The following is a 19,850-nucleotide window of genomic DNA, read 5'->3' as shown; positions in this document are numbered from 1 at the left end:
GAGCTTATGCGGCTATCTGCCAACATCTAATCAACAAGGAAAAAGCTGAAGTGCTAATCATTCTCATTAATTATTGAAATAATTGTTATTCATATAAAATCAGAGGTGACAACAATTGGAATGGGTGTCCCTTTGCAAGATGAATATACCATCCAAAAAGATATAAATGTATTTCACATTTTTAATGGATATATTTTGAACCAAAGAGCTTTTCTAAGTTCACAGCAACTTGTCAAACCTTCATAGATTAGATAAACCAAATACTAAGAAGTCAGTAACGACTATAAAAAAAATGAATACTATAAGATTTAGATACAATTAAGAAGCATTCCAAGATCAATGAGGTCCCCATATGACCACATATTACCATCATAAGTGCAAAATAGTCTCAAAATCAACAAGACAATGAAGATGATGACCAAAGTCAGAAGCCAGTCTGAAGAGCCTTTGGCACTTCTATTCTATTATATAAGCAAAAATTGCTTCTCTACTTGGAGTCTTGGACACACTTTCTTGAATAAATATTTGCATTTATTTTGCCTCAATATTAGATGTGTATTACATATTTATCTAATATCATATAATAGAATCGGGTCTTGCTTATAGTTGTATAACATCCATAACCCGCCAATCTGCTTTGAAAGGAAAAGCATGATATACTTCAATTAACTCTTCTAGTGCACAAACATGCAACTCACAATTTCAAGAAGTAAGGAAAACTTGGAAAAAAGTATATATTTAGTGCATGACAATGACATGGCCACTTAAAGAAGGCTAGTTCCCTACAGCTCTACATTGACAAAGGCAAAAGCATTCTTCTTTTACTTTTCCTGTTTTGTCTTACCTGTTTAGTTATTCTCATGCAAACAAGAATAACTGTTGTAACACATATCAAGACAAATGCAAGCCTCATATGCCTGAAATATAAAAAAACTGCCGAGAGAACAAGGAAAGCAAATATCAACAGCTCCCATATTATAGAGATCACACCCACCCTGCATTTACAAGATTAAAAAACATTCCCAGAATCAGAAATTTACTCCGCCTTAAGGTACATAACAGCTGTATTATGCTATATTACTTACAATATAGAGAAATAAAAATAAAGAATTTTAGAACTGTTGCACAGAGCACTCAAATGCTTATAATCAGTTGTTAGATCGGGTATCCCTAATTCCTAGATATCAATCAATAATCAAAAAATGACTTTTTCTTAAAAAAAATCCATCATAAAACAATGTAGCATATTCAACTTCATTAATTTGCGCTGGGAGCAGAGGAGGGGTGTTGGGCGAGAAAGAGTAATATTGTGTCAAGAAAGGCAGACAGGTACCACAAAAACTGGTTGTGAAACATGTACAAGCCAAAAGGATATTGAGGATCAGGTTTGTATGTAGATAACATATGGATAATTAATGAGGCAACACAATAGCTGAATGCACAACGTGGGTGCAATTTCAGTGACCAATGTAATTGGATATAAGACACTTTATAATAGCAGATAAGTATTTTACCACTGCAGAATTATCATGCCCAACAGAATTAAAACTGGGCAGTTGAATGATGATCATTGTACAATCACCACATGAGATGGAACTTACGGGTAAATTCACAAAAAACCATAAGATCAACAACATCTTGAAAATAGATAGATGAGCGCACAAGTTGGGAAAAAAGGTGAATTCTTGATATGCTACAGTAGTAAATAGACATAAGGACACTTGAAGTTCCATTGGTGGGAGAGAAGATGAAGGAGAATTAATGAAGAAAGTGCAACTATATACTGTCAAAATATCCGTTCCCAGTAATCATTCAGGTCTGTTTAAAAAAGTTAACATAAAAGGGAGAATCTTTAAGAAAACTTGAAAGCAAATAATGAAGAATTGACATTTTTATCTTCTTTAAATAAGGAGCTAGACCCTAACAGGTATAGATAACAAAAAAGGCTTTATATAACCAACCTAGATAGACAAGCAATGCATGTTAGTCATGTTGATGGTTATGGTCATGGTATACAATGCCGGACTGAACTGCCTAGTTCGGTCAGTATCATGCTATACTGACCATAAACTGGAACGGACTGTGGTCTTGGTACAAAATGGGGCCTAAACTGGTTCGAACTGGTCTTCACCAGGTAGAACTGCTTGGAACAAAGCAGCTCCTGGTAGTTCAGCCTAGTAAGGGTTTGATTTGGCCCTAAGTGAACTCTCCCCCTCAATAATTGCGGAAGAAAAAGTCACCACACCATTTCTTCCTCTGTTTCATTAGCAAGCAAAATAAGAGAGGAGAGAGAGAGGAGAAAGAGAGGTATATGCGATACTGATCTGGCTGATGAGATGGCGCGTCAAGTGGGAATCCTGGATGTATTAGGATCCTCCCAGTACTCATGATCATCATCTATATTAAATCATGTCCTTCCATGCAGGGTAATGAACCATATGGATATGCATCCTCAAGTCTTCATGTTCAAGCAGGTATTATCCTCCTCAACCTTTGTCAGACTATGGACCAGATATTGCTTGGTCTTCTTTTGAATTTCTACCACTATACCCAACAAAGCAGCAATATTAGCATGGCTACCCTATATAGATAGCCTACCAGGATCCCACATGGGTAGACTACCAAGGCTGAAGTCAAGTCCCAAAGCTCAACAAAGACCATGATGCGGATGTATATTAGGGACACTGATGACTTGGGTTCGAAAAAATGCATGTATGCTGCATGTCCAATTTCTACCATCAGTATTTATAATTTCAGTGTTATACTTTAGTAATTTAGCATCTATTATATACTCACACTATTCTTCAGGCATGTAACATAAAAAAATTAAAGTATATTACATTTAAGCATCAAAAACGAACTTGGAAAATCCTATTTTCCACTCAAACTAAATAAAGGAATATTAAAAAAAATAGGTTTCTTGTATATGTGTACGAGCAGATATAGTACGATACCAGTACTATATTGTATCAGTCTCCCACTTATACACAGTCTACTACTAAGACTGCAAACCTTGGTTATGGTAATAACTATGATAAACTACTAGAACAATTATTGAAGAATAACAGTGACATCTTAATAATATGACCAGAATTTGAAGAGCTGTTAAGAAAATTTCAAACAAGACTAGACATATGCAAATTTGACACCAGAAGCAGATGATATTTATATAACCAAGAATTTTGAAGAGCACAAACTCCTAATGATCACATAAGCATTATCCAAATACCATAGATAGTCAAAGGCTTAAAGCTCTCAATCATTTAGAAACAATGGCTGAAAATAAATTCTATACAGATTTCATGAAAACACATGTAGAGGAAATTATTTAAATCATAAACATTTGTTGTCCTTTCATTGTTAATACTTAATATTTAATGGGTATCAACTAAGAGTTTGGGTCCAATGGGAGGGTGAAAATGCCCATGTCTCACTAAGCATGCTAGGATGAAAATATCTGTAATCTTGGAATCACACCTGGTCAGTAGATGGTGTTTCAGAGTTCTGCGGATTAAAATGTATTTTCTAAGAATTGATTTCCTGTATTTAGTGTATTCCAAGTCTCTCTCTTAAAACTAAGGTCACAAAACCAAGATTAAGGAGATAGGCATTAGAGGATGGTACCAAATTAGGCCAGCTCTTTATATAATTCTGCCTAATGAACTACATCAACATTATTCTTTCATGCACATGGTGGTGCACATGATCTTTGTTATATTGGTTTTTCTTCCATAAATTCTTTTTTATTTTATGTACTTCTACTTCTTTAAAAACATCAAGCATTACTTCTTTAAAAACATCAAACATTGCTTTTTTCAGGCATTTGATGCTCCAATACATGCAAAGGAAGCCAAAGGGACAAAAGAAAATGGAGTAACCAACCAATCATGATACCTCATCTGAACACATCTGATCTCTTTAAGTTTTGATTACTAGTACAATCTAGCACTGTTTTTTGACTTTAGCCATACCAGTGATATTCTAAGTCCAATTTTCACTTTGATTAGACACCTTTTAGCTACCAAACTTTAGCATGAGGGCAGATACAATTACAAGAGAAGGGAAGCAAACATCACAAAATTCTTATGGCATGGAAGCACCAATGAAATATTTGTATATATTAACATCCAATACCATAAAATAATAAAAGTCTACCTAATCAGTTAATAAATTTAAAGAAATTATGATATGAGGTTTCTTAAAATTGATTTAAAAAATAAACAGCAGATTTATTATTGAACTATGATCAATTTTGGTTAAGCATTGAAACCAGGAATGTTATATAGAAGGAGTTGAAGCATTAGGAATCTTTGATAAAGCAGGAGCATGGTTTCATTGGTGTGACACCCCTAAAATTAAAGTGACTGACTATTTTCTAATTAGAGGTTTGATGAATGTCATGATTAAGCATAAGCTTCTTTTTTTTAGAACCCAAAACATGGCCGAATTTCTAGATTTGTTGTAATCTGTCTTCAAAATTTTCCTTTAAACAAGTTCAACAGCTTGACTACTCTGGAAGTAACTATTAAAAAAAAAGAAATCAAAAGAATGCCAAGGTATCATATTTGCAGTCTATACACACACACACACACGTGTGTCTGTGTGTGTGTATGTATCTCCATATGTATATATAAACTATTTTATGAATTTTAAAGGGTTTGAATAAAATTTATTAAAAAGTTTATTTTGGCTAAATCTTCTTCAAAATCAGATTTTACAAAACAACAGGCAAAGATTTGGTTTCAAAACTAAAATGGGGTTTGACAGCCCTCTTCCTAATCCTCTTCCTGATCTTCTTTCCCGAGAAGTCCCAATGGCACCTAAAAAGCAAATTAGACCCTCAACCTCTGAACCAAAAACCTGATATGAGATAGTCACCCAAGAAGAGAGAGAGAAAGAGTCTCCTCCTCCTCCATCTCTACCTCCAAATCAGTTTGCAGTACTGGCACAATCAGAGACTTTTCAACAGGCAGTTGCAGAGATTGCTCAAAACCTGCAGCTTGTTTCTCTCAAAAACAAAACAGCAATTGGGATTTCTGACCCAAAGCCAATCCAAACCTTTCAACCTCCCAAAACAGCCACCTGCCCATATTTTGATAAAAAACCTCTTCAATCTATAACCGTGATTGAAGATGAATATTTTGCAAAAGATCCAAGATTGGTGGTGGAAAAAATTTTTCCTCCACACTGACATTTTCTACCAAATGATGCCCAAAAATCTCAAAAATTTTATGAATTTATTTTGATAGATATAAAATCTATAGCTGTTAAGCATTATAGACAACAAAATAATATGGATATTTACACCCACTCAACAGTCCAAATTCCTTCTATTTTAACGCCTACAACATGGGGAGATCACCCCTCAAATTTTATTTTTTTTTTCAAAATTATTATCCACAATATTTCAATTACTGGGACTATATTACGGCCTAGTACAATACTTTCTTTTACCAAAATCCACAACACAAACATTTCTGATTATTTTACTTCAAAATCGGCACAAAATTCCAATTTCTCTACTAGTTCAGTAACTGGTGGGATTGTTATGGCCAATTTCTCAAATCTTACCTCTTTCAGTCCTCAAAGATCTCAACCTATTTCAAAAAAAAGCCATCCTTCCAACTAGAAATCAAAAATTTTCAATTCTCCTTGAATTTTATGCCCCAATTTGCTCAATCCTGAATTGTGACTTGGAAATATACCTTCATTCAAAATCCTCCACTTCCTCTATCCCTCGAAAGACAATTCAAAGTAAAATGGTGGGCCCAGTTCAATCATGAACATGCCACCAAGTCAAAAATTATTCAATGACTTTCTCAACACTCTTTATAGGCACCTCCGGTCATTGATGCTTCAACCGCAAGATTCCTCCAACAACGATCGAATATCAATGCAAAGCTTGTTGGAGCTAAATCAAAATTTGAATATAAAAGGCTCCTCCTGGAGTCACTTTCAAATCTAGAAGGCTCTGATACCAAGGGGTGGATCAGGTTCTAAGAGGGCCTCCTTGTTAAAGGAGAATGAAATGGAGTAATCTAAAGGCCAAAGTGGCCACAAGTAAGGGTACTGGGATTTATGAACAGGATCTTGCTCAGTCTAAGATACCAGAGAGTGACGCCCGCCAAAACACTGCTTATGAATCACCAAGTAAGGACACTGAGACCTATGAACAGGATCTTGCTCACTCTAAGATACTAAAGAGTGAGGTCCGCCAAGACAGTGTTTACGGATTATAGTTTGGCTATGGTCTAAGGTCACAACCTTCCTAGTTATAGACTAGGGCCCGCTAAGGTGTGAGTTAAATCACAGTTTTGGTTGGTTATCTTAATTAAAGTTTTGACTAAGAGTTTCTTGTCACATAGTATTTTAAAATAGTACTAAATAGTATTTTGCAAAATCGTATTTGGCCGAAAGAACAGTAACTTTTGTAAGAATAAAACAAGACAAACTATTTGAAAAAGTATCTTGAATAATAATTTGAACAGTAGTTTTGCAGAATAGCAACTTGCTGCATAAATTGTAATTTTTGCAAGAAACGTAACTTTTGCTTAGAAAAATGCTAAAGCAAAATTAAACATGATTTGAAAGATGCTAAAACAAACTTAAAACATGATTAAAATATATTTGTATGAAAACTTACATTGATTCTTTCTCTTCCAAGGAGGTTGAAGTCTTTTGGGATACAACCTTAAAAAGAGTTTGAAGGTTTTGGATTAAAGGAAGAGGGTTTTGCCATAGGAGTTTTGAGGATAGTTTTGAAGAAGATTTTGGGATACAAGATTTTGAAAAAATTTTGGAATACAAGATAGAAGAGATTTTTGGTGCACTCCCTCTCTGTCTTATATTGAAACCTCACTAAGGCTTTTCACCCATTCTAAGACTTGCCCTGAATGCTGGCTCAGCATGTCTTTTTATAGAAGATTTGACGGACTTCAGCTGGTCTGAAGTCCAAGTGTTGCTTTTGAGACTTCCTCCTTGATATTCTTCATATCGAAGAAACTAGGGGAGAAGATGGTTTTGCAAAAAACCTTGGGCCTGCTTTTAAGAAAAGTAGCCGAGCTTGCGTGTTTGCTTGATCCTTTTTTCATCTTGTAATATTTGCCTGCGGATATAGCTTAAAGGTGGTGAATAACTTGAATCTGTCCAAATATGTACATGTTGAGATGTTGGTGGTTTTGGACTTGAGTCATCTGTAGAGCAGCTTGATGATGAGTTTGAGTTGGATATTGAAATTTGGTCTTGATTTGATTATTCTGATGGTGTTGATCTTCTGCACCTTACTGGCCTACGCCTGTAGATTGCTTCAAATCCAGATGGTACTGAAGGTGTTGGTGACGACATTGCTGAAGTTTGATCTTCTGATAGTTTTTTTGGTGCATTTCTTTGTGAAGATCTTGATTTTATGCTTCTTATTGTTCTATTATTGGTGTCAGAGAATTGCTTGAATATAAAAAAATATAGACTATTTGTTCTGCATGTTGATTTTGTTGTGGACCTGTCATTCTGATATTGAGAGTAGCTTGAATTGGCCTTGGATGGTAATTATGTTGATGTTAGTGATGCTGTCAGCGATGTTGTTGGGGGAACAAATGATGATGTCGCCAATAATTTCGTCGAAAAGGCATTTGATTTTGAGAGAAGATAGAAAAAGAGTGTTGGAAAGGGATTAAAATTTCATACCTGTATTTATAAGTGGAACTGCTTGTTTTGGAAGCCTTTATAGGTATAGGCTTTGATTTTATAGGTTAGGTTTTGTCTTGTTAGGCTTTGCCTTTTGTTGGTTGGTTGAAAGCTTGTCGTTGAATCTTTTTATTTAAGAATTCTACATATAGCTGAACTCTTACTTTTGCTTGATTGATGTAAAGTTTTTTCTTGCTTTTGTTTTGTGGGGGGCCAATTTTTTGGTTGATTGATGGGGAGTCGTTTCCTTGCTTCTTGCTTTGGAGTAGTTAGTTCTGCTTTCTGAAGGACCGCCTTTTGCTTTTTGCTGATTGATAGAGAGTCACTTCTTGGCTCCTGTTTTGGCAATGTTCATGAAATCTAGCTGTTGTCTTCCTTTTGATAGAAGTGCTTGGATTTTATGGATAGATTTGGGTCTCTCAGATGAAATTTACTTTTTATTCCTCTTCTTTTCTTGGAAGGATAGTTTGTTTGGCAGAGGTAGTAAAAATTGATGTAAAAAATTCAAAAAAAAATCTTTTTTATATAAAAATTCTTTATGTGTGAAGTTTTTCTTGAACTTGTGTAGGATAATTTTTTAAATTTAATAGGATATCCCATTTTTCTTCTTTTTCTAGTAAAGTTATGGATCAGTTTGTTACTACCCATATCCTCCCATCAGTCCAACATTTGTTATTTTGAAATTTTTTGGCTTCCCAAAAGACATCGGTATAGTTAATTAGTAAATAATCATCCATATCAAAGTTTTTAATAATTTTGAAAGGATTATCCCGTATGAAGCGATCATAATCTTTTTCTGAAAATTTTGTAATATAGAAGATTTGATCGGGATAATTGATATCTGTTATTTATCTTTTTTTAATTCCACTATAGATTATTATATCTAATGATCTATTATCTTTTCCTAGTTGCTGTAGCACAATTGATACAACTCTAAAAAAGATATTAGTCGGATGGGCACAATCTACAGTGGTATATTTAATTAGTCCTTTGTACAATGCTCTAATTATGACTTTAGAGGGACGGATATTAATTTCTAGGATCATAAGTTTGGGCCAACACCAATCCATTATAAGATACTTATGGAGAGTATTCAGAATTTCTCTAATCTCATTGGGCTGGAGAATTTTGTTAAGGATGATATTTTGGAGTTCAGAAAATAAGATATCTCGAGTTTTTTCCCAATATTCAAGTCTTTTTTGTTTGATAGGCCTATCTTGACTTATTATATTGATTTGAGAATTTTGGTAAAAAAAGTTAAAAAATTGAAAAACTAAGTTTTGTCCTAAAAATCTTGCTGTAATTCCTTCTTCATCTACATAAAACGGTTTAATCATATTGAGGAAAGGAGTTCCTAAAATTACTAATTGATTTAGATCTTTTATTAGAATGAATGGGGTATTGATGCAAACATCATTGTTGCAAACCATTGCATTCGTTAACTTGTATTTAATTTTGAGATTTGAACCACTAGCAGTGCTTAGTTTTTTTTTTATTTTTTCAAAGTATTTTGTTGGTATCAACCTTTTTGGATGCAATTGGAATCCGCTCCGAAGTCTAATAAGGCTATTGTATCAAGTTTGAATTCTTCTTCTATGGCTAGGATAATGATAAACACTTAATTTAAGTCATTTAAAGTAAAAAATTATATTTAATTTATTTTATTTATTAAGAATTTGATGCTTCTTTTTATGTTTTACAGGAAAGATGATCGCCGATACAAAGAGTCCGATTCATAGATCAAAAAAACTCAAGTTTGAAAAAATTTGGACTTAAAATAAAATTAAAATAAAAGAAGGATGTATATGATATTATAGAAAATGAAGATACTATGCAAGGAATCCAAAAGGATATAGATGTCATTGTGAAGAAACAAAAGTTTCTTTTTGGAATACAAAAAAGTTGTTTCACGTGGAATACTCCTGGGACGCGAGTGCGCGCACGTGAGCGCGTGGACGCGGCGCGGATGCGGCGTGGGCGCGAGCGCGGGCACGGGTGCAGCATCGCGCCGGTGTGGGCGCGCGGCGAGCAGGCGCACGGCAGACGGGTTCACAGGAAGTTTTTGATGGCGGTCGAACAGATACTTATTAAAGAAAAAAAATTAATATTTAGAAATATTTTGAGAGGAAAGATTTGTATTTTCTTTAGTCCACATCGGAAAATCATGTAAAACTCCTCCCTCCTAACACCTATAAAAAGACTTTTGTACTCCCATTGGAGGGAGAGTCCAGAAATTCTTCTAGAGCCTTGCATAGAGGGATAGAAAGGGACTACTTCATGAGCAGCTAGGCTAGCAGTCTCGGGAGTGGAGAAGAAATTTTGTAACGACACAGAGATGGTTTATTATTCTAAACTTTCTTGTATTTCTTTATATGCAATAAAGATTATGCTTTTTATTTAAATCGTCATGAGTTCTTTATTTGCTCTCCTTCATATGCTTTTATTTATGCTTTATTGTTAGATTAATATTAGGAACAACTTTTACTTTCCGGAGACGCGTCGTGATCTACGGGTACGGGGCGTGCCGAGGAAAGAAGAGTTGTTTACCTAGTACTTTCCGGAGACGCGCCGTGATCTACGGGTACGAGGCGTGCCGAGAAAAGATAGGTATTTTTCCTAAGATTAATCGCATCTATTTAAGAGATACAACTCTGCTAGTGCAAAATTAATTCAAAACTCCTGAGTTCTTTATTTCCTAATTACATCAATTTTAAGATAATTTATTTTCTAAATTAAAAACAACGCTTCTTTCTTTTATTTTGCAATCTCAACTTAGCCCAAGATCCCTGAGGATACGATCTCGACTCATCCTACCTACGTAGTGAGTAGAGTTATTTTTGGTGCTATCAACGACTACGCATCAAATTTTGGCGCCGTTGCCGGGGACCTTGGCACGGTTGAAATAAAAAAAAAAAAAGCCACTGACATTTCATAACACTTAACTAAAATAGCGTAACCCCAAATATAAAAATTTCTAACTTGATTGGACACCTTGTTTCTTTGCATTTCATCTCCATAATTAACTTTAAGGGCGCAACCCATTAACTAAGATAAGGTGGGGATTTGATCACCCTTCCTTGGCCCACAAATCACTCCCTTGTATTTGCATAACGTAGACCTTAATCTAAAATCAACTAGATGTCAGCCCTAGAAATTTCGAGCTCAATAGGATAAGAAAGCTCTAGAGTTGAACCGAGTGCAGATTGGTTAATTGCTCGGTGTCTAAGGCAAGTGGTTAAAGAAAGTGGTTTTCAATTGGTTCCGTTGACTGACCTGGCCAACTCAGTTGGTGTCTAAAGAAAGCAACGAGCAAGGAACCTCCCACATCTTACGCTTACCTGGCCGAGTCAGTTAGTCAGTCTTGAGCTTGGAGTGCTCAAAGGCGGTCTTGAAAGTTAGGAGCTGTCTAGATCTAAGTTAACCTTAGGATAGAGAGTCTATGATTGTTTAAGTTGACTGCAATTAACATCTAAACATTAACTAATTTCTTCCTTTTCATAGATTTAAGATTCTTAGGTTCTTCTCTTTAGATTTTCTTCATTCTTTTCTCACTTTATTATAAAAATATATATTATAAAAAGAAAAATTTTTGTGTTTGCTCTACAGTATAATTGTAAGGTGTATGCTTGGCCGTAGATCGTTACGACCAGAAATCCAACCTTTTGATCCAGAAATAGAAAGAACCTTTAGAGCCAACAGACGTAAAAATATGGACCGAAATCAGGAGAATGATCCACCCAAGCAATTGAAGGAGTATTTTACTCCTTCCACATATACCTACTCTCCTTGTATTCAAGTACCCCCTGTGGAGGCCACTCAATATGAAATTAAGTCCAGTATAATCCAAATGTTACCTTCATTTTATGGACTTAGTAATGAGGACCCTTATAAACATCTTGAAGAATTTCTTGAGATATGCTCAACTGTCAAAATTCATAACTTCTCCGATGATGCTCTTAGGTTAAAATTATTCTCTTTTTCACTTAAGGACAAAGCCAAATACTGGCTACATACTTTAGATTCCATGACTATATCAACCTGGGACCAGCTGCAAGGAGAGTTTCTCAAGAAATATTTTCCCATAGGAAAAACTAATCAAATAAGGAAAGCCATAACTAGTTTTTCCCAATTAGATGGAGAAATGTTTCATGAAACATGGGAGAGATTAAAGGACCTTATTAGAAAATATCCCCACCATGCTGTACCCAAGTGGCAGTTAATCCAATGTTTTTATGATGGGCTCTCTGAAAGACATCGACAAATGGTCGATGCATCATGCAGTGGGACATTCATGCTGAAAAGTGAGGATGAGGCATGGCAACTGTTTGAAATTTTAAGTGAAAATTCATTACATCATATGTCTGCCTCTATTAGAGATAAACCCATGTTAAACCCAAAGAGAGGTGGAATATATGAAGTAGGAAATGCCATAGATATCCATCATAAGGTAGATGAACTGTCCCAAAAATTAGATCGTCTTCTAAATACTGGACAATCCCCGATTCCACCTAATCCAATCCAAGAAGTTTGTGCATTGTGTGCAAGTTCGAACCATTTTGTTAGTGAATGCCCAGCCGCACCTCAATTTCTTGAGTTTGTGCACGAGCAGGTTCAGCAAGCTCAAGTCCAACAAGCTCGCAGATCAGGAAACGATCCATATTCGAACACTTATAACCCCGGCTGGAGAAACCATCCAAATTTTTCCTGGAGACCACAACCAGTGGTTGGTCCTGCCGCACCTCGACCTCAATATCAGGACCCAACATATAGGCATGGACCATACCATCAATTTCAAAATATTCCTCAACCGTCTACTACTGGTCACAGCTCAGCTTTTGAAGAAAAAGTTCTAAAAATACTAGAACGATTAGAAGTCAACACTCAGACCTTTAACTCCCACACACAATCCATTGCTAAGCTAGAGACCCAAATAGGTCAACTAACGACTGCATTCAGTAGGAGGGAAGGAGGAAAATTACCTAGCCAACCCGAGAGCAACCCAAGAGGGCAATTTGTGATTGAGAGTTCTAATACCCCAGAAGCTTTTTCTGAACATGCCAAATCAATCATGACCCTGAGAAGTGGGAAGGTCATTGAACACACTAGTAAAACCAATGAGACCGACCCTAAACCTCTAACCGAATCCAAATCACCCAAGAACAAGGAGGACCTGAAAATAAAGAAGGAACCAACTGCACCGGAATCATCTTACTTGCCTAAAGCCCCATTTTCGGATGTCCTGAAAGCCCCTATTCCTGCAGATAAGAAGGGAGAAAACTTGATGAGATGTTGGAACTGTTTAAGCAAGTCCAAATTAATCTTCCCCTTCTAGATGCAATCAAACAGGTCCCTGCTTATGCCAAATTTTTGAAGGATTTGTGCACCCAAAAACGTAAATCTAGATCACAAATCCCAAAGAAAGTACGCCTCACTGAACAGGCTAGTTCTGTCTTCCAGCATGCCACTCCTCCAAAGCTTAAGGACCCAGGAGCCCCCATCATTTCCTGTGTTATAGGAGATTATCACATTGAAAAAGCTCTTCTGGATTTAGGGGCAAGTGTGAATCTTTTACCTAGTTCGGTATATGAACTTTTTGGATTCGGAGAACTGAAACCCACATCAGTCACACTGCAGTTAGCCAACAGATCAATTAAGGAACCACGTGGAATGCTTGAGGATGTCTTGGTCAAGGTAGATGAATTTTATTTTCCAGTTGATTTTCTGGTTCTCGATATGGAATTAAGTGGCAACCCCAGACAAACTTTTATTATCTTAGGACGACCCTTCCTAGCTACGGCAAATGCATGCATTAATTGTAGGACAGGAGTCATGGACGTATCGTTTGGGAATAAGAAACTAAGACTGAATGTGTTTGGTGCTTCTCAAGGACCATCAATGGATAGTTGCTTCGAAGTAGATACACTAGAAGATATTATAGAAGATGCAACACCCATAATTTTAGCACCAGACCCCTTAGATACTTGCTTGGCTTACTTTGGAGTGTATGACTTTGAGAAATATATGAAAGAAGTTAACATCTTGTTGGATATACCACACGATAAATCCACTCCTCCATGGACAATCAAGTATGAGCCATTGCCCACATTAGCCAGTACACCAATAATCCCATCTTTAGAATCACCACCTACATTAGAATTGAAACCCCTTCCTGCTACGCTCAAGTATGTATTTCTAGGACTCAATGACACCCTCCCGGCAATCATTGCATCAGACTTGACCCTTAATCAGGAAGCACAATTGGTTGGTATTCTGAAGGAACATAAAGAGGCTATCGGTTGGTCCATTGCCGATTTAAAAGGAATTGACCCCTCCATTTGCATGCACCATATTCATTTTGAGGAACATGCCAAACCCCATCGAGATATGCAGAAGAGATTGAACCCAAACATGCGTGAAGTAGTGAAGAAAGAGGTGGTAAAGTGATTAGATGCTGAATCATCTACCCCATATCCGATAGTAAATGGGTCAGTCCCACTCAAGTAGTACCTAAGAAATCAGGTATTACTGTGGTTGAGAACGAAGAAGGTGAACTACTTCCAACTCGCATATCATCTGGATGGCGAGTATGCATAGATTATAGAAAACTGAATGCCGTTACTAGGAAAGACCATTTTCCATTGCCCTTCATCGACCAAATCCTAGAACGGTTAGCAGGACAAAGTTTCTACTGTTTTCTTGATGGTTATTCAGGGTACAATCAAGTACCTGTATTTCCGGATGATCAAGAAAAGACTATCTTCACCTGCCCCTATGGCACCTTCGCTTTTCGGCGTATGCCATTCGGGCTCTGCAATGCACCCGCTACATTTCAACGGTGCATACTGGCCATTTTTTCGGATATGGTGGACAAATGTCTTAAAGTTTTTATGGATGATTTTTCTGTGTTTGGAACCACCTTTGAGGATTGTCTCCATAATCTTTCCAAAGTTCTTAAACGGTGTATGGAGACAAATCTTGTCCTAAGTTAGGAAAAGAGCCATTTCATGATGTGGAAAGGAATTGTATTAGGACATATTATTTCTGAAAGAGGGATCGAGGTAGATAAAGCCAAAGTTGAGGTCATTTCAAAACTACCACCTCCTACTTCGGTCCGACAAATACGATCCTTCTTAGGTCATGCCGGATTTTATAGACGCTTCATCAAAGACTTTAGCAAGATTTCAAGACCCTTGTGCAATCTGTTGGCCAAGGATACACCATTTGTCTTTGATGAAGACTGTTTGAAAGCATTCAACACATTACGAACAGCCCTGACAACAGCACCCATAATAAAATCCCCTGACTGGTCCATTCCATTTGAGATTATGTGTGATGCCTCTGACTTTGCAATAGGTGCCGTCTTAGGCCAAAAAATCAATAAGGAGCCACATGTGATCTATTATGCTAGCAAGACTCTTTCCGATGCCCAATTAAACTACACCACAACAGAAAAAGAGCTACTAGCAGTAGTGTTCGCCCTTGAAAAATTTCGCTCATATCTGTTAGGGTCTAAGGTTCTAGTTTACTCTGATCATGCGGCTCTGAAACATCTCCTCTCAAAGAAAGATACTAAACCGCGTTTGATCAGATGGATCCTTCTTTTACAAAATTTGATCTGGAAATCCGAGATAAGAAGGGTTCTGAGAATGTGGTAGCTGATCACATCTCCACGATAGGCATAGATGAGGTCAAAGAAAAATTTTCTGACGAACAACTTTTCGCAATCTCCTCTAGCCGTCCTCCATGGTTTGCCCATATTATCAATTACTTGTCAACAGGACAAGTACCTTCTCACTGGACAAAACAAGAAAAGGATCGATTTTTCTCGCAAATTAAACATTATTTCTGGAAAGAACCTGAACTATTCAAATACTGTCCTGACCAAGTTATTCGCCGTTGTATCCCCGAGAGTGAATTCCAAAGCATTCTCACTTTTTGCCATTCTTCGGCATGTGGGGGATATTTTAGTGGAAGAAAAACTGCAGCAAAAGTGCTGCAGAGTGGGTTTTATTGGCCAACACTTTTCAAGGATGCACATGAATTTGGCCGAAGTTGTCTGCGATGTCAGCAAACAGAAAATTTATCCAAGAAGGATATGATGCCGCTGACCCCCATTTTAGTAGTAGAAATCTTCGATGTTTGGGGGATTGATTTCATGGGACCTTTTCCAGCCTCATTTAGATTTGAATATATTCTGGTGGCAGTTGATTACGTATCAAAATGGGTGGAGGCAATAGCTACACAGACTAATGATAATAAAATTGTAATTAGTTTTATCCAACGAAACATCATTAGTCGATTTGGCTTTCCAAGGGTGATCATTAGTGATGGGGGGACTCATTTTACGAATAAACATTTTGAAGCACTTATGAAAAAATATAATATTTCACACAAAGTGGCCACACCATATCACCCCCAAACTAATGGTCAGGTAGAGGTGTCAAATAGGGAGATTAAACATATCCTAGAAAAGATGGTTAGGCCGATAGAAAGGATTGGTCTCTTCGCTTAGACGATGCATTATGGGCTTACCGTACTGCTTTTAAAACACCCATAGGAATGTCTCCTTATCGACTTGTATTCGGAAAAGCTTGTCATTTGCCGGTGGAATTGGAACATCGTGCATTTTGGGCCATACGGCAATTTAACTTTGATATGAAAAATGCAGGTTCCAATAGGAGACTCCAATTAAATGAACTTGAAGAGCTACGCAATGAAGCGTATGAGAGTGTCAAAATTTATAAGGCTCGAACTAAAGCATACCATGATAAATTTATTGCACGAAAAAATTCGAGCCCAATCAAAAAGTTTGGCTCTTCAATTCTAGGTTGCGTCTGTTTCCTGAAAACTTCGCTCACGTTGGGACGGACCTTTCATTGTAACTCAGGTATTTCCTCATGGAGCTATAGAACTCAAAAATCCTAAACAGGGGAACACTTTTAAAGTGAACGGTCAGCGATTGAAACCTTACATAGATGGAATTAGTGATGGAGAATTAATTGAATCTGTTGATTTAGTGGATCCAAAACCGCCATAATACTCAATTCAGTCTGGCTGAAGACGTAAAACTTAGCGCTTGTTGGGAGGCAACCCAACGATTTCATATTTTTTACTTTACCGCAGCTGCAGAATTTAGAACAAGAGCCTATTAATCAATGAAGCTATCTTCAACTTCCGAAGCAAAATTATCCCAGGTGCACTCTCTCCTTTTATTTTCTTTGCTTTCCTACTCCATTGAGGACAATGTAGATTAAGTTGGGGGGGGAGGAAATTAATCAAATCCTCGAGTATGGTCAGAAATAATTAGTTTTGTGTATCCAAATTTTATTTTGATTAAGAGTCAATTAGGCATCCTAAACAATGAATGATTAATGGTCAAGATAATTTTAGAGATACTGAGGAATAAATTATTAAGAAAACCAATGAATGGTAGGGTTTAGACTAGACCAAATTTTAGGAGTGATTCTACAACCCTCTTCTTACTGATCTCAATAAAGAATCTGCTTCATGAGAAATTGGGTGGAAAGATCGAGGTATGCAAAAATTCTCCTTAAAATTTACTTAAAAAAAAAAAAAAAAAAAACATTGGTTTCCTACTGAGTAACCGGCCCTTTCGCCTAAGTAAGCGTTGTGGTTCGCGTAAAAAGATAGGCAATGTTAAAAAAAAAAAAAAAAATTAAGGGGACTAAATTGCAAGAAGATAATAAACCTCTTTCCATTAAGTTAGAGGATTTAAAGAGTAAAGTGGAGAGTTGGTGAAAGAAAAGCTCTGAAATTTCTTTAGTTAATACTCAGCCACTAATTGGGTCAAATTGATAATCCAATGAAATATCTCTTTAATGGTCTGACCAAGTATCATCTACCTTTTGGGATGCCTAACCTAATTTTTGATTCAAGACCGAGTCGGTACACAATGCTGATATATCTATTTTACTCGAGGACGAGCAAAATTCAAGTTGGGAGGGTGTGATAAACACTTAATTTAAGTCATTTAAAGTAAAAAATTATATTTAATTTATTTTATTTATTAAGAATTTGATGCTTCTTTTTATGTTTTACAGGAAAGATGATCGCGATACAAAGAGTCCGATTCATAGATCAAAAAGACTCAAGTTTGAAGAAATTTGACTTAAAATAAAATTAAAATAAAAGAAGGATGTATATGGTATTATAGAAAATGAAGATACTATGCAAGGAATCCAAAAGGATATAGATGTCATTGTGAAGAAACAAAAGTTTCTTTTTGGAATACAAAAAAGTTGTTTCACGTGGAATACTCCTGGTGCGAGTGGGCGGCGAGTGCGCGGCGTGAGCGCGTGGACGCGGGGCGGACGCGGCGGATGCGGCGTGGGGCGAGCGCGGGCACGGGTGCAGCATCGCGCGGTGTGGGCGCGCGGCGAGCGGGCGCGCGGCAGACGGGTTCGCAGGAAGTTTTTGATGGCGGTCGAACAGATGCTTATTAAAGAAAAAAAATTAATATTTAAAATATTTTGAGAGGAAAGATTTGTATTTTCTTTAGTCCCACATCGGAAAATCATGTAAAACTCCTCCCTCCTAACACCTATAAAAAGATTTTTGTACTCCCATTGGAGGGGAGCCCAGAAATTCTTCTAGAGCCTTGCATAGAGGAATAGAAAGGGACTACTTCATGAGCAGCTAGGCTAGCAGTCTCGGGAGTGGAGAAGAAATTTTGTAACGACACAGAGATGTTTATTGTTCTAAACTTTCTTGTATTTCTTTATATGCAATAAAGATTATGCTTTTTATTTAAATCGTCATGAGTTCTTTATTTGCTCTCCTTCATATGCTTTTATTTATGCTTTATTGTTAGATTAATATTAGGAACAACTTTTACTTTCGGAGACGCGCCGTGATCTACGGATACGGGGCGTGCCGAGGAAAGAAGAGTTGTTTACCTAGTACTTTCCGAGAGCGTCGTGATCTACGGGTACGGGCGTGCCGAGGAAAGATAGTATTTTTCTAAGATTAATCGCATCTATTTAATTAAAAGAGATACAACTCTCTAGTGCAAAATTAATTCAAAACTCCTGAGTTCTTTATTTCCTAATTACATCAATTTTAAGATAATTTATTTTCTAAATCAAAAATAATGCTTCTTTCTTTTATTTTACAATCTCAACTTAGCCCAAGGTCCCTGAGGATACGATCTCGACTCATCCTACCTACGTAGTGAGTAGAGTTATTTTTGGTGCTATCAACGACTATGCATCAGGTAACTTTGACACGACCATTCTGTATTATCATTGGTTTATTATTTCTATGAATTCTTGATTATTTTATGATTCACTTTAATAATCTAATTTGACTTTATTTGATTGATTTCTATTTTTTAGGAGATTGATCTCAATTGAAGATCTTGAAATTGATAAATATTCTTTTTTCTGGTTCAAATCTTTTTAAAATATTATTTAAGTTGTAAGTTGGTTTTATGTTCTTTGTGAAACTTTCTCCTGATATAGTTTCTTTAAGTTTTGATAGATATTCTTTTCTTTGTCAGGATCTTCTATTTTATCAATAAATTTTAATAGTAAATGTTTTCTTTTGTAATTACATAATTTTTTTTTACTTTCTTGATCGGATCTTGATGATTCAGTATCATTTTCAAGGTTCTGAGAGCATTCAGATCCTAATTCTAATCCTGATTCAAGGAGTAAAATTTTTGGTTGAGTTTTTATTGACTTTAAAAGTTTTGATTCATCAATTTCTAAGTTATTAATTTTTTTCTTTGATTTTGCAATTATTACTAAAATATCCCATTTTGTCACATTTATAGCAGATAAGTGGTGGTTTATTTCTTTTATTTTTCAAAAGATGATCTAGGCCATTCCTTAGGATTTTGAGTTTTTTCTTTGTAGCAATTCTTTACAAATTTCTTAATTTTTTTAGATTTTTGGATTTTGAGTGGTTGAAGGCCAAATTGTTCATAGAAATTTTCTAACTCTCTTTTAGAGCTCAAACTTTTCCTTTTTAATTGTTTTTGAGTCTTAGATCATTACAGAATAACAATCCTTCTTCATTTATGATGTTGATAAGATCTCCATATGTTCATTTGTCATAAGAAATCCTACCATTATTTTGATTTCTAAGTTTGGTTCTGATTTTCTCAGAGAATACTGAAGGGAGTCCTGCAATGAATTTTTCTTTCC

General features: G+C 36.2%; 1 protein-coding gene and 1 non-coding gene across 3 annotated transcripts in view; both read right to left on the bottom strand.

Annotated features, from left to right (window-relative positions):
- The window catches only part of LOC105032479 (uncharacterized), a 52,730-nt gene that overhangs the window by 4,384 nt on the left and 28,496 nt on the right, over positions 1–19,850 (bottom strand). For both annotated transcript variants that reach the window (XM_019846307.3, XM_019846308.3), the window contains exon 2: positions 845–995. In XM_019846307.3, coding sequence (XP_019701866.1) covers positions 845–995 — 151 coding nt within the window. The remainder of the gene's footprint in view (positions 1–844; positions 996–19,850) is intronic.
- Positions 11,780–11,885, bottom strand: LOC140852764 (small nucleolar RNA R71). The gene has a single exon (XR_012135662.1). It is a non-coding gene; the product is annotated as a small nucleolar RNA R71 (small nucleolar RNA).

The sequence above is a fragment of the Elaeis guineensis genome, chromosome 11 (assembly GCF_000442705.2).
Source record: "Elaeis guineensis isolate ETL-2024a chromosome 11, EG11, whole genome shotgun sequence".
In the NCBI taxonomy this organism is placed as follows: domain Eukaryota; kingdom Viridiplantae; phylum Streptophyta; class Magnoliopsida; order Arecales; family Arecaceae; genus Elaeis; species Elaeis guineensis.
The sequence above is the reverse complement of the archived record's forward strand: the minus strand, read 5'-3'. Positions and strand labels throughout refer to the sequence as shown.